This window comes from Mustela nigripes, chromosome 14 (assembly GCF_022355385.1).
Source record: "Mustela nigripes isolate SB6536 chromosome 14, MUSNIG.SB6536, whole genome shotgun sequence".
NCBI lineage: Eukaryota > Metazoa > Chordata > Mammalia > Carnivora > Mustelidae > Mustela > Mustela nigripes.
Window position 1 is genome coordinate 83,074,671 of NC_081570.1, and position 15,364 is coordinate 83,090,034.

General features: G+C 35.3%; 1 protein-coding gene across 4 annotated transcripts in view; it reads right to left on the bottom strand.

The window, feature by feature from the left end:
- DPYD (dihydropyrimidine dehydrogenase) overlaps positions 1–15,364 on the bottom strand; it is an 833,094-nt gene that overhangs the window by 424,512 nt on the left and 393,218 nt on the right. For all 4 annotated transcript variants that reach the window (XM_059375481.1, XM_059375484.1, XM_059375483.1 and 1 more), the window contains one exon: positions 666–850. In XM_059375481.1, coding sequence (XP_059231464.1) covers positions 666–850 — 185 coding nt within the window. The remainder of the gene's footprint in view (positions 1–665; positions 851–15,364) is intronic.

Genomic DNA, 15,364 nt, shown 5'->3' on the forward strand with positions numbered 1-15,364 from the left:
ATAAAGGAGATCACTATATCTACATTTAATCCAATTACAGAGCAAGAAGAAACAAAGCATTTTGTCAAAAAGTAGACAACTGAGATGTAGTAATTATGGCTTTTTTCTTCCTCATAACCACCCAGTTACTGTAAGAGTATGTTCAACTTTATATCTTATCATTTTTATATTCTGCATTTGTTTCATAAGATTAAAGAGTGAAAAAATTACAATCAAAATTTATAAAATATTTGTTTTCTTTTCAATTAGGTGCATATAATTGGGGAAATGGATAGGAATCCATCTCATTCAAATGGACAGACAACATAGTTTTCTGGACTGTGTAAGATCATTAGGAATATAGATCTTATCTGCTATCACATTGTTTACCATTCAGATTTGATAAATGTATTATCTATGTCTTTAAGTCATTGATAAATATTTTGAACACAGCAAAACTAATAACTTCATGGGGTTTCCCTATAGAAATGCACACTGAATCTTCAATCAGTTAAGCGGTTGTGTTATCCAGTCCATGTTAAAAAAATTTTGTCCAAGTAAATATATGTATAGGTATATGTCATATACTACCATATACAAATTCTCATATGAATGCATAGCAAAAATAAATGAAGAAGTATATATCCATTGGAAAAAATTGGCTAAAAGTGATGACAAATGCCCACCTGTATATATTTGTGAATGTACCAAGAAGCTTGCTTTCCATCATTCACTGATTCCACTGTAGTATTAGCCACACCAACAATATCACCACCTGCAAACACCCATGGTTCACTGGTTTGCATAGTTTCTGGATCTACTTCTGGGAGATTCCATCTGTTAAATTTTAGAGGGCTCAAGGCTTCTTTTACTGGAAGAAAAAAAAAAAAAGAAAGATAAGAGGCAATGACTAATCTGTGCATCGCGTAACAATAATTTGAAAATTAAGAAAAATTATGACTTAATTATTGTTCTTGGGATTCAAACAACTGTTATTAATGAACCATAAAAATGGAAAGTTAATGAAATACCTGAGTTAACAATACATCTAAAGCATACTGACTTAATCAATTCAAAGTATACCTTACATGTAGATTTTAAAGATTACAGATTTGGGCAATATGTCAGATCTAGTATTTATTGTCTAGAAAGTACAGATCCAAAAAGAAGGGAAGCACATCCTTTCAAATATTTTAATGTGTATAAAATCCATTTAAATCCCTTTAAATGAACATAAAATGAATTTTCTAAAAATTTCTTTGTCCACACCATTATTCTTATGAATATGATATTACTCATACAATCCTAAACTTGTTACTGTGTGTAACAGGTAAAAGTTATACTGTGAATTTGGGTCAATGGCCAGTCTCTTCCCTTCACAATAAGAAATTTTATAAAAAAAAACAAGACAAAATCTTCTACTTTTTTTTAAATTTTTTAAAATTTTTATAAACATATATCTTTATCCCCAAGGGTACAGGTCTGTGAATCGCCAGGTTTACACACTTCACAGCACTCACCATAGCACATACCCTCCCCAATGTCCATAACCCCACCCTCCTTCTCCCAACCCCCTTCCCCCCAGCAACCCTCAGTTTGTTTTGTGAGATTATGAGTCACTTATGGTTTGTCTCCCTCCCAATCCCATCTTGTTTCATTTATTCTTCTCCTATCCACTTAACCCCCATGTTGCATCTCCACTTCCTCATATCAGGGAGATCATATGATAGTTGTCTTTCTCTGCCTGACTTATTTCGCTAAGCATGACACCCTCTAGTTCCATCCACATTGTTGCAAATGGCAAGATTTCATTTCTTTTGATGGCTGCATAGTATTCCATTGTGTATATATACCACATCTTCTTGATCCATTCATCTGTTGATGGGCATCTAGGTTCTTTCCATAGTTTGGCTATTATAGACATTGCTGCTATAAAATCTTCTACATTTTAACCAAATTATTTGCACCTAATGGTAAGCAATTCAGTGGACCCAGAATACAGCTACATTAGCTATCAGATTCTATTTTATAAAAATCAACAAATGCACACACTACCATTGGTTCTTTGTGCATATTGCTTTGCAAAAAAAAAAATTTAAATTATTTGTTATGTTATAATGAATCTAAATGTGTTATGGGACAAGAAAGATTTTGAGTTCCTTTAAGAAAAATATCTAAAGAAATATCCTTGAGTACACACATAATTCTAATAACTGGAAGAGGTCAAAGATACAAGTTACCAAAAGGGTTCATCAAGAGAAGAAGGACATAAAGATAGTAGCACCATCTATAATGGAGCAAACTGAGCCAGTGTTCCAGATTAAATGCTCTCTCCAGGTATTCATGTCATGAATTTTAAGTACAGCATCTTGGGACAGACTTTCGGTGCTATTCTTTACTTTCATTCAAAAGAGAATATAACAACTTAAATAGATTATAAATTTTTGGAACACAAAAGTTATTTCTTAAATAAATTAATGAGTCAAGTTTAAAATAAAACCACCAAATGTAAAAAAAAAAAAAAAAATTCTGATACCTAAAACCATTTCTTCTAAACAATAATAGAAAAGCAAGACATAAAAATAAACTTTTATAGTTTTCTATCTGCAGAATATTAGAATTTTAGAAAACTATTTACAGAATTACTGTTGATTATCTGCTCCCCACACGACTGTAGGTTCCATGAGAATAGCAATGTGTCCATGCTGCTGGCCACTGTACCACAAAGCCTACTACAATAGTTGCAGCATAGGAGACACTCAAGTCAATGCATGAGTGCATGGATGAATGAATGAATGAATGAATGAACAGATGGGGTAATGTTATTGTGCTCAGGTTTTTATTTTAAAAATCTGATAGTGTTTATATCTCTGATGTGATTTCACCTTTCATCGAGAGTAAAATTAAATATTCATGTAATTATTTTCAATGTAGAACGGCATTTTGACAAGATCTTTCTAATGTCTTTAAAGGTCACATGAAAAGATACCTTTATCATTTGTTCTCCATCGCATAACAGATCATCACTACCATTTGTTGACAGGTACTTGAGTTGCAACAAAGTCAATAGTGAGCACGGCTTATCAATTCAACCTATTACAATAATAATGGTAACTGGAACACACCACCATTGAATGGTTTATATAATGTGAGATAGAGTGAATAAAAAATAATTCTCCTGTAAGAAATGACCTTATTTGTCCAAGACTTTGATATGCCTTTGTTCTATATAAAGAACTGAAATAAAGATTTTTAAATGAGAAGGAATCCAAAATTATTTCACCAGGAGATCAAAGCCCTTTTATATATGTTCTTCACTTTTTTTTTTTTTTTTTAACAGGAATATCCTTGAAGGTTAGCACAGATTTCACTCTAAGCTTGAGCAAGGTAGGGATTATGCCTTAGTTATCTTTGATTTCCCATAGCAGTTATTACAGTCAAAGACATATATACTGTGAAGTTTTTGAAGCTTAAGCTTCAGGGTCTCTCACTTGCATGGTCCTCTTTTAAGGCCCTGTGCCTAAATTTGAATTTGTAATTCTTTTTCTTTTCTTTTCTTCTTTTTTTTTTTTAATAAAGGAGACCTCAAATTATTAATAAACTTCAGTCCTCACAAAACTTGAATTAACCCTTGAGTACAGTGCATTATACACACCAGGTGCTGACTAAATGCCTGCCGAATGAAAGGGAAGTTAAGTAATATGCGTTATAATTCCTTGTGACTTAAAAATGTATATAGTGTGATTTACTTTAATATTAGAGCTCCATCACTAACTTGGTCAATAAGTAGTCAGGAGATGTTACTGTAAGTTTATTAAGTAAATCTTGCTTTTCTTAAAATATTTGGCACCGTAAGCCATCCTAGAAGCATTTATTTGTGAATTCAAAAGCACTATTCCATTTATGGGTCTTTCCATGATGTATGCATTGTATGAGTCTATGTCTCAAACATTCATACATACTTATGTTTACTTTTGAAAATATACTCTTTCCTCAATATTTGATTCATTTATCCTTGAAGTCTTGGATGTGAATATTAACTGTTTTAATTATTTTATCATTTGTAATATCCAGCTAACCTCACTAATAATTAAACAACTCTCTAACACTGTGTTCCAAAAAAGAAGAGGATTTTTCTCTTGTATTGAAAATGATCTCAGTCCCCTTTTAAAAACTCTCTACTCAATTTTCTCCCTAATCTTTTTAGAAGACTTCAAGTTTAGCATGTCCATAGTTTCATTTTAAAAATAAGTAGAAAAAACAATGCGGTCAAGCAGTAGGTTATGATGTTATTAATACATTACAGAAAAGCTTACATCACTCAAAATAGAGATCATTTGTTTCCACTTTAATATCCATATGTTGATTGGGGCACCTGAAAGGCTCAGCGGGTTAAGCCTCTGCCTTTGTCTCAGGTCATGATCTCAGGGTCCTTGGGATCCAGCCTTGAATCAGGCTCTCTGCTCAGCGGGGAGCCTGCTTCCCCCCCTCTCTCTGCTTGCTTCTCTGCCTACTATGATCTCCTTCTCTCTCTCTGTCAAATAAATAAATAAAATCTTAAAAAAATATATCCATATGTTGATTTGTCAATATCTACAAGGGATTTTTGGCAAAATAGAATATAGACAACTTATATGACTGTAAAAGAAATGCTACAGTAGGTTAAAAAAAAAAAGCTTTCTATCAGTGGCATTAAGGAGCTAATGCAAGAATGACTGTTCATTACAACTTGAACATCAAATGACTAGGATAATTTCCCTGTTGGCACAGCGGGCTCTGTATTTAAGTATATGAGCTATATGCATCCATCTGTATATTTGTATATACATAAATTCCAAAATTCATAATAAAATAGACATAAAGGAAGGGGGAAATAATCCATTAATTTATTGAAACTTTGGCTCAGGTTACGAATCCAAATAACACCTTTCATGATTTCAATGACTCTTGAGATATAGTAATTCCTATTATCTAACCATATTTTGTAAGCTTCAAAGTATTCAATTTAGAACTCAAATCGAGGATACGGTGAAAAAAAATACATATGTATTTTATGCATAATTTGTCAGAAAGAAGTTCATTTATTTAGCTGCTTCTTATGAGGAAGACTTTCATCCTCCTCATCATTGTAACTATACTTCTATGAACTCCTCACAGCTCCCTTACATCTCTGCTGATACATTTAACTTGAAATACAATGAAAATAAATCTCAGAAGCACATCTTCTGTTCTGACTTTATCTAGCTTGGAAGGAGTGAAAGCATAAGTGGATGAAAAATGTATATTTACATTTGCAAACCAAATAACTGCTTGCCATTTCCTATGAAGTGTTAAATGAATATTAATAGAAGGATTGTATTTTTTTCTTCCTTGTTTATAAAATAACGGGAGTGAGGGGAGAGGGATTTTCTGTTATGATATGCGTACTTTTCCCACAGATTTCCATGAGGTTGCATCTTGATGGAGGCTGCAGCATATGTCCCAGTGGCTCCACAGTTGAACAGAAAAAGAACTTGAAAAAGAACCCTAAAACATGCTTATTCACAGTCTATATTATTCTGCAAATGGGAGAGAAATGTGTTAAGTGATATGGTGCTTGGAATTTTATGCAGTCTTTAAAAAGAACGAAAACATCCTTAATTCATACCAAACATTCAGGATTTATGTTAATTTTCTGCTTTAATTACTACTATGTTCAAATGAGCTTATTTAAAAAACAAAGACACTCTGAGGTGGCTTTAAAACAAGAAATGGTTTTGAAATAAGAACTTTTAGTCAATTTAATGTTATGCATGAAATGATTTTTTTATATAGACTTAATTGTATTGTGACACACAAGTTCTTCAATAAGCCACAGCTTAAAATTGCAGAAACCGTCCCTCAGGGACACATCACTAGCAGATGCAGATTGCCAAGGTCAATTAAACTGATGTAGCTGTGCTGTCATATACATAGAAGAGAAACCCACGAGCATATGACAAGTATATTTCTCAGTATTTATAAAAAGGTGTCAAGAATGTTATATTTTAGTACATAAATATAAATTAATTCTGCATAAACAATAAAACAATACAACAGAAATCATAATGAAGAAGGATTATTAGTATTCTTTGGAGTGCTTGCAATGCTGTAAAACAATGGGGGGGCTAAAAAATTTCAGCATTTATAATAAAATGATATCTTGAAAACATGGATGAATTCATCTATATGCTTGTTGTTTAATTTTGCATAACCTATTAGCCAATAGGACCAAAGCACAATGAAACAAAAAGGCGAGCTGAGGAGATAATCTCAGTAATTCAGAGCTGAAAGCAAAATCTCACCAAGAGCAAATGAATTCTAATTACAGGGCCAGGATATCAGAGTTCTGCTTCAATAAAATAACCTGGGGTAAGGAAGGGAGAGGCCCAGAGAAAGCCTTCTACTCACAATATCAAGTCTGCGTGCATGAGCTTCTCTTCACGTCTCCCTTCTGCCTAAGTATTGGAATCAGTATGCAGTCCATTCACAGACGCAATGGAACCCACCCTGAAGATTCATCATTGTCCTACTGTAAACCCCTCAAATGTTAACGTTGATTCTGCACCTTCTCACTTCGCCAGGACCTCAAACATCTCTGACTCTCTTTAGAATATTGTATTTCCCATATTCCCGCTCTCCTCTCATCTATTTTGAAAAACTTCAGTTTTGGCATGGTTCTCTTTTCTTATTCTAACCTCCCCCTTTACCTAATTTTAGAGTCATTTCCCCTGACTGTCTACCTTCTTCACCACCCAATTATTCCTTCCAGGCTGTCCCTCTAATGGAAATATGATCTTCAATGGTCCCTAAATTCTGTGACCTCAGTCCTCCTCCCTTCTGCCTTCCGGTAGCATCTGATATTTACACCCCATTCATTTTGCTCTCTTTCTTTGATTTGCACAATGCTACTCTATTCAGGCTCTTCTTATCTTTAAACTGTCCATCTTGGGCTTGGGCTCCTCCATATCTCATTCTTCTTCTCTGATTGAGTCATGTGTTTTTATTATCATCTCTACGAAAATGACTTCAGTCACAACTTCAAGCTCTTTTGTCCTGGCTCTTTTAGCTGCCTATTCGAGATTCCAGTGTGGACACTGCACTGTCCCTTCCAATTACTACATCCAAAACTCAGTTTACAAGCTTCTCCATCTGGCTTTCACCATTTCATGACTGATACTAGTAAGCTTGTAAGCTTGCTCTTTCACACATATCTTTTACTCATTGTGAGAGCCATTTATACCTTTTCTCTTCTCCTCAAACTTTTGATCAACCAAGCTCCCTTTCCTTGCCCTCACTGTAGGAGAAGGTCTTCTCTTATATTTCATAAAGAACATTGAACCCATTATATGGGAGCCCATTGTTCAAACTATAAACCTACTGGAACTGTGTCCACTCTTTCTCTCATTTTTTTTTAAGAGCGCCAGGTGTGGGGAAGAGGGGCAGAAGGAGAGGGAGTGGGAGAATCTTAAGCAGGCTCCATGCCCAACACGGATACAGAGCCCCACATGGGGCTCAATGTGAGGCTGGATCTCAAAACCCTATGATCATGACCTGAATGGAAATCAAAAGGTTGATGATTAACTGAGCCACCCAGGTGCCTTTTCTTCCTTCTTATTTATAATAATTACAGAACTCTCCCTCTTATCAAAGGTCAGTTCCTCCACATGAACCCTGGGATCCTCTCCTCTTACTTAGTAGGCATTTTGCTCTCTAGATTACATATTCTATTATTTGCCACTCTCTCTGAATTATTTCTCATAAGCATGTACATACATGTACAGTATTTTTTATTTTTAAACCATTCCATTTGCCTCCCAAAACTTCACTAAAACTCTTTTCACTAAGATGATTAATTAGCTCTAGTTGCCACATCCAGTGACTCTCCTCAGTGACTACCTTGTTTCAGAACCAGGCCAGGATGAGGTGAGAAAGGCACCTGAAGAATAAAACTTAAGAAGGTCCCCAGGCTCAGGACTTCAGGCTCAAGTGCAGGTAGGCACCTCACTTGTCTCACCCTAACGGTGGTACTGCCTTCCTCCATTTCTTAGCAGCATTGAACAGACGATCACTTCCTCCTCTTAAATGTCCCTTCGCTTGGCTTCAAAGACACCACAGTTTCTGATTTTCCACCTAACTCCATGATCACTCTTCACCTTTTTCCTATTCTCCTTTCTCAAAGAACACAGAAATAAATCTTAAAAATCTTGGCATAATCTTTGACTCTTCTCTCCATTGATTTCAACCTCCAGTCAGTTACCATATTCTGACAATTCATGCAAAGTAAACTCTCCTAGTTACCTCTTACATCTCATTTATATCTCTTCACCTAATGAAGAACATTAAGAAAAGCAATGAACATTTATTGATCCCTTGTATGAGGCAGGTATGATGCTGTATATTCCCATATAATAGTCTCATTTAGAGCACAAAACAATTCTTTAAGGTAGGTATTATCATCTTAAATATAGCCAAGGGGTGGCACGCTCTTTTTTGAATTCAGTTATTTCTGACTCCAAAAACCTCCTTGCAATTGACCTTTGGTATAGGAACAAGAAGCCAGGAATGGGCCAAAAAATAGTCTTCTAAAGTTTCAAAACTAGGAGCCATCAGAGTAATTAAAATGAAGCAGAGTGGGTGTAGAGAGACAGCGAAGAATTCTAATCTTGACCAGCTTTATAATAGCCTTCAGGTCAACTCTTCCTATGGAAACTTTTCTTTTCCTACTTTGTTAAGTTAACCACAACCACTTTCTGTTAACCTAGCCACTATGTGACTTCATTCTAGTTACTTTGCCTCCACCATTCCTTGAGTTTAGGGACCATATCTGCTCCTTCCCCAGCATCTAGCACAAACTGGTAAGAGAGGAACTCGATGAAAAATATAATAGCTGTCCATTCCATTTATTCAGCACTCACATTGTCCTGTCTTGATTATTTTTCTTGTAGATCATATTTCCACAATTACAGATAGCTCACTGTAGAGAGGAAATCCAAATATTTTCCTTTAAAAAAAAAAAAAGTTTCTAAAAAAAAACCCCAAAACTTCTTTAGTGACAAACACACTGACTAGGAAACAATAGGCACTTGGTTATTTCTTGTGATTGACTTAACTATTCAATTTCTCTACTGCTATAGTTAAATAATATTCAGTTTATATATGCTTGTAGAATTCAGGCAGTGGGGAAGTACTGATTTAATATTCCTCCCCTCCATGAGTAGACTAAGCTTAGGCTCCCCATGTTAAAAAAAAAAAAAAAAAGAAGGATGTCAATAATAGCCTGTAGCAACTCCTTTTGTTTTACTTGTATTCTATAGGGAGTCCTATTCTCATTTCCTAAACTGACCAACTAATCAATTAAGAATTAAAATTGTCCAAGCACTTCACCTTGATTTGCTTATTTCTCTGCAATAATTTCATCTATTTAAAACCCTAAACACCTTGAAGACTTGATTTCATTTTATCTGGGAGAGATCTCCACAAGGAGGTCAGTGTCCTTGAAGGAAATATATGGGGATTGTTTTCAAATTCTCTGTTGGATTCCCAAATGCCGTACTTTGATTTGCTTATTTATATTCAATGATACCATCTACTTAAGATTACAAACTCCTGGAAGGAATAGATCATCCTTTAATCTGATTTGGACCATAATCATCATAATTCTATGCACATTTGGGTGCTTAATACTTCTTGATAATTAGGAGTCAGTGGAAAAAAGTAGAAAGGCTACTGAAATATTTTATATATACTTCCCAGTGAAAGAACCTTTTAAAATGCTGAATGATACCATCAAGTGATATAAATAATTAAAGGAAGGGATTAAGAAAAATGTTTAATATAAAATCCCCATTTGCTGCATTTAAAGCATAAATAAAAACAAACAGAAAGCCGGTAGTAAATTATACTACTGGTGAAAACAATATTATTAAAATATAAGTGAATACTGAAAAATATTTTAATTAACAAAATAAATCAAATGGAAAAGATTCCCTAAATAGAGCTTTAAAAGTAAGTCTATGTGTGTTTGACTGCCATGACTAATTATGTATCCATGTAATGTGTGTTCAATTTGGGCTTATTTAAATAGCAGAAATGCTCATTAGCTGCAGTATATCTGTGAAGCTTCAGTAAACAGTTTAATGGTTTTTATGTTTAACCAATTTCATAAGTTCCTGTAATTTTAGCTTTAGCAGCTCATTAATGTTATTTTTTGATATCCATCTTACGACTTTTTTTCCCTTGTCAATCGGCTGTAGGCATACTTCAATGCAAACTTAAAACATACAGTAGAATATATTTTAAACAATTTTAATACATAACTAAATGCATAATTCAAAAATACGACTTCTCTATATGAACATGAGTGGTATTACCATGCAGTCAAGAAATACCTTTGGTATTGGCGAAGGTTATGCATTCACAATGATAATAATGACAAACATTTATTGAAAATGCCTCCATGAACACATGGCTGGCTCTGACCTAGGCAATATATATGGTTTCTTTGAATCCTCACAGAATAGATGTTATTTCAGTTTTACAGCTGAGGAAACAGAGAGTGAGGTAAGTGACCCAAGTCACAGTATTAGGATTTGAACCTAACTACAAATTAGCTACAGATGTACCAACGAGAAAAGCCCGGAGGTCTTCAGGGACATTTGGAGATAGGTATACACTAGAACTCAGGAGAGCTCTGTACTTTGGGATTAATATAGTCACAATGATGGATAAAGTTAATCAAAAACATAAATCCAGGTAAGAGTCAACCAGTTAGTTTTCAAAGTGGCAGCAAGCACAACATGAATTAAAGCCAGAGGGGGAATCGTCAGCATTTTGTGAGACTCAAGGCATTTCTGAGCCACAAAAACCAAGAAGGATAATTTCAAGATGTAAAATACAAGAGAAATGTAAGGTAGGTAACTAAGTTTGGTGATTGGAAGGTCAGTGAGCAGTATAAGACGGAATTTGAGGTAAATGATGAAAACAAAAGGCAGTTAAAGGGGCTAAGGACAGAGGATTTGGCAAAGACAGCAAGGCAGTACACACAGGATATTCTTTCCAGAGTTTAATCACGATTGCATAGGAAAAAATTAAGGTCCTGGCTTGCATTCACCCATTCAATGAGCAACTGTTTTATTGTCTACCATGTACTAAGTCCTGCTGTAGATACTACAGTAAACTGTAATGAGGGATCTGTCCTTGTGGGGTATACATTTCAGTTGGCAGAAGATAGGAGACAGAAAGCGAACAGGTAAGTGAACTGTATGATAGTGAAGACGGTTATGAAGAGGACTAATGGAAGAGGGTGTTATATTGAGGGGAGTAAGAAGGGGGGAGAAGTGCTTTAGATCTAGGGAGATGGAGGGTCATGGAGGGCTCTTTAATGAGATGACATCTGAGCTAAAACAGGAAGGCTAAGAATAGGCCAGCGTGTGAAGATCTCGAGGCAGATCATTGCAGGCAGAGGGCAGCACTGTGGAAGCATTAGGGTGAGGCAAGCAGGAGGAAGGGAGGCCTTATGCAGATGAAAGAAAGGAAGCAAGCAAAGAGGTGAGGGGGGTCTGAGGGAGAAGTAGGGGCTTCATCAAGGAGGGCTTTATAAGCTCTGAGAAGAACTATATTCTAAATAAAGGAGGAAACCACTTCAGGGTTTGGAATAGGTATAATTTCTGTTTGATATTGGTAGGATTATATAGAAGTGAGGGAAAAAGCAAGATGACCAGTCAGGAGGCTATCTTTTTAATGCAAGTGAGAGTGTCCAGCATCTGATGATTCCCTCAACAGAAGGAAGACTTGCTGACCTTGATATAAATACCACTTTCATATGCTTTTGTCTTTACTGAGGATTTTCTGTAGGGACATTCTGAATAAAAGTCATTTCATTCTATTCTGGTCCTTCCCAACGTGGTCATCCTAATATTCATCCATCTCTTCATTTATTCATCCATTCATCCATTTATTCAGTGAACGCTTGGGACTGTGCTGGGTATTTTGGATTAAAATATGAATAAACTACCCTAAAGTCCTCCTGTCAATATAATTTAGAATATATAAGATATACAGAGAGAAGTAGGAGAAGAGCAGGAGCCAAAACAGACACACGTATGTCTATCTTCCCTCTGTGTATGAGGAAAACATATTTAATCAGCATGCCCCTTTAGACTTCTAGTATCCACCAGCTTCTGAATAAAATTCAGATACCTTAGCCTAACATTAAAAGCAAGTTGTAAGTTAGCAACGATATATTTTTCCACCTTTACAGCAACTCATTATGATCTGGCCGAAGTGACCATTCTGTGTACGTATCTACCTGTTCACTGTGCTGAAATGTGCTTTCCCTATTTCTGCTCTCTTAAGTCCTCCCCAATCCTCATCTCTACAAATGCCATTGCTTCCATAAAACCTTCTTTGATTCTTAGAGCTGATAGTCATCTCTCCACCTTGAGTGTTACACTAACAGGTTATCTATTTCTCCTTGTGTCACTATCTATCTAATGGCATTTTTATTTAGGTATATTTTTCTCTCTCTATTAGACTGAAAGCTCCAGTAGACAGGGACAATGTAGAGGACCTAACACAGAAACGAATATACTTAGCAAATACAGAACGAAAGAATGGGAAATAAGGTCCCACGAGTATGTAGGGGGGGATATTAAAAGGGTATCAAAATTAAATTGAGGTATTTGGTTTCAATCCCACCATGGGCGAAGGGGGCTAATTTTAGATTCTAACGTATGAGAACAATGCCTCCATACTAAGGAGGTGGAAGTTCATATGGTAGCAGTGTACAAATATAGGGGAAAGTAACAGGGACATATTAAATCAAGTGATTTGTCAATACACTTTTCAGAGGACTTGGAAAATCACTGGATATTTGTCAAGCATATAGTGCATAATATGCTTGACACTCATTCATTCATATATAAGAATAAATGGCTAGTAAATAAAGGTCCTTTGGAAACACTTCAGAGAGATTCATAATTACAAAATAGAAGTATGGCTAACATGAAAAAAAAGGTTGGCATTAGTCTCTATAAATGTTGGGTGGGACCTCTGAATGGATATTAATATTAATGCTGGCTTTCTCCTCCAGCAAAGCCAGCACATTTGGGACACCTAATAAATTACATATATATATATTCCATTTGAATTGAGTAGCTTCCATATTTGGAAGATAGATATTAAATATGATCCAATGTAATTTTCTAATTGATACAATTAAAACTTTTGCAGGTCAATGACTTACCTAACCAAAGACTATCTTAAATTAGGTATATTGTTATTTTTATTTTGTGCTGTTAGCCAAAAATACAAATGCAAAGTAACCAATAACAAAACAATCTGCAAAACAAAATACCTATTATTAAGTATATTAGCATAAAATATACATCATTACTTTATAATTTAACTAAATTTTACATCTTGATTTCACATTGTGTAGCAGCTTAGTGTAGTTTAATACTTCACATGAATATTAGGTTTTAGAATAAACTTTAAGTATATAATAGCTAACTAACATTTAAAAGACAAATATAATTGGCCATGGTCAGAAAAGCCCCGGACATCTATTACATTCACTAAATGTTGAATAACATCATCTATGTCTTGTGATTTCTGTTCTCTGAAACAATTATGTTATTTTTCCATTTTCTACCTTCTTTCCCCAGCAAAAGTTGTTTCATGCCACTGCTCTACCTCTTGAATATAATCTTTGATTTGATGGAAAACTACTGATTTATCCACTGTCTCCCTGTAAGAATGCATATGATATCAACCACTAGTGAAACCTGGAAAATAAAGATAAGGGAAGGCTCTGAACAGAGCTATTCACTGGGGAAACAAACCTATTCCTATGCAGTTATTAGAGGGAAGTAAAATAATTACAGAAATATCATGTTGTACTTCAAATGGATGTCTAAGGCGGTTGTAAGTGATGTGATTTTGATTCCAAACCACTTTTAACACTGTTATCAGTCTGACCTCCTTCCCCATCACCTCCACCCTTTTAAAATAATTCCAAAGAAAAACTCTGCAAAGGTTCCATTATTTTGGTTGGTTATTCTGCAGAAATGCCAGTACTTGCATAGATTCCACCACCTCATCCTCACTTCCAGCCATTAAAGTATCTGATAATTAGGGCAATTTTAAAGAAAACATGTACAGTTCTACCTTTGGGTTCCTAAGAACGGTTCTTGCCCAAAATATAGTTGAAAGCAAGACTGTATACAGGGAATATTAAAAAGAGTTCATTCTCATGATAGGATCAAATACTACAAAGGAGATATTAATGTCTTATTATTAGGCTTTATAAAATGAAATGGTAGTGTAAAGAACCACACGTATCAGTAAGAGAGCAAAGGTACAGAATCATGGAATAAAAGAGGCTTGACAGCATATCTTCCTTAAGATATTTACCACCTGAAAACCAGCAGTAACAAATTGACTTTTCCCCTTCATAATGTGGTAGGTGAGATATTTCTGGAATTCCAGAAGAAATGCCACATATGCTCTCTTATACTTTTAAGAGGATGTTATCAAACCAAAGGCTATGATAGCTTTCATTCTTCAAGTCAATCGATGAATAGCCCTGTTCTAGGTACTGGGTTGTGACAGTGAAAAAACAAGACAAATGATATATAATAATTCCCAATGTCTATTTTCAATCATTCTCTATTTCCTGAGTTCTAGTCCCTTTTCCAGCTGAACGGGTGAGGAAATCCAAATGCAACAAGTCACCGTTTCACTCAGATCTGTTCCATCTGCTGTGTTCCTGAACGCTATCAGCATTAAGAACATCTCATCAAATTACCATGCTAGATACTCCACATGCAAGCTTTTAAATCAGACAGATGACCAAATCATGATTCTTCTATTTAAGAAATATGTCTTGTCCTGGTGTCTCTGGGTGGCTCAGTGGGTTAAAGCCTCTGCCTTCGGCTCAGGTCATGATCCCAGGATCCTGGGATCAAGCCCCATGTCAGGCTCTCTGCTCCGAGGGGAGCCTGCTTCCTCCTCCTCTTTCTCTCTGCCTGCCTCTCTCCCTACTTGTGATTTCTCTCTCTCTCTCTGTCAAAATAAATAAAATCTTTTTAAAAAAAATTAAAAATTAAAAAAAAAAAGAAAGAAAGAAATATGTCTTGTCCTGAATGTTCTTCTGGAGGTCCACCTACTTGAACCTTAATCAGAAGCCACTTAAACTAACACCGTCTTTTAATTGGTTTTGTTGATACTATTCTATCTTAATTCCAGGCCTTTTTTTTTTTTTTTTTTTTAACATTACTGCCCCTGTGGTGGAGTAACATACTTCTTCCATACTCCTGATGCCTCTTTCCATGTAGGGAAACAATCATTTTTATAACAGTTGTGG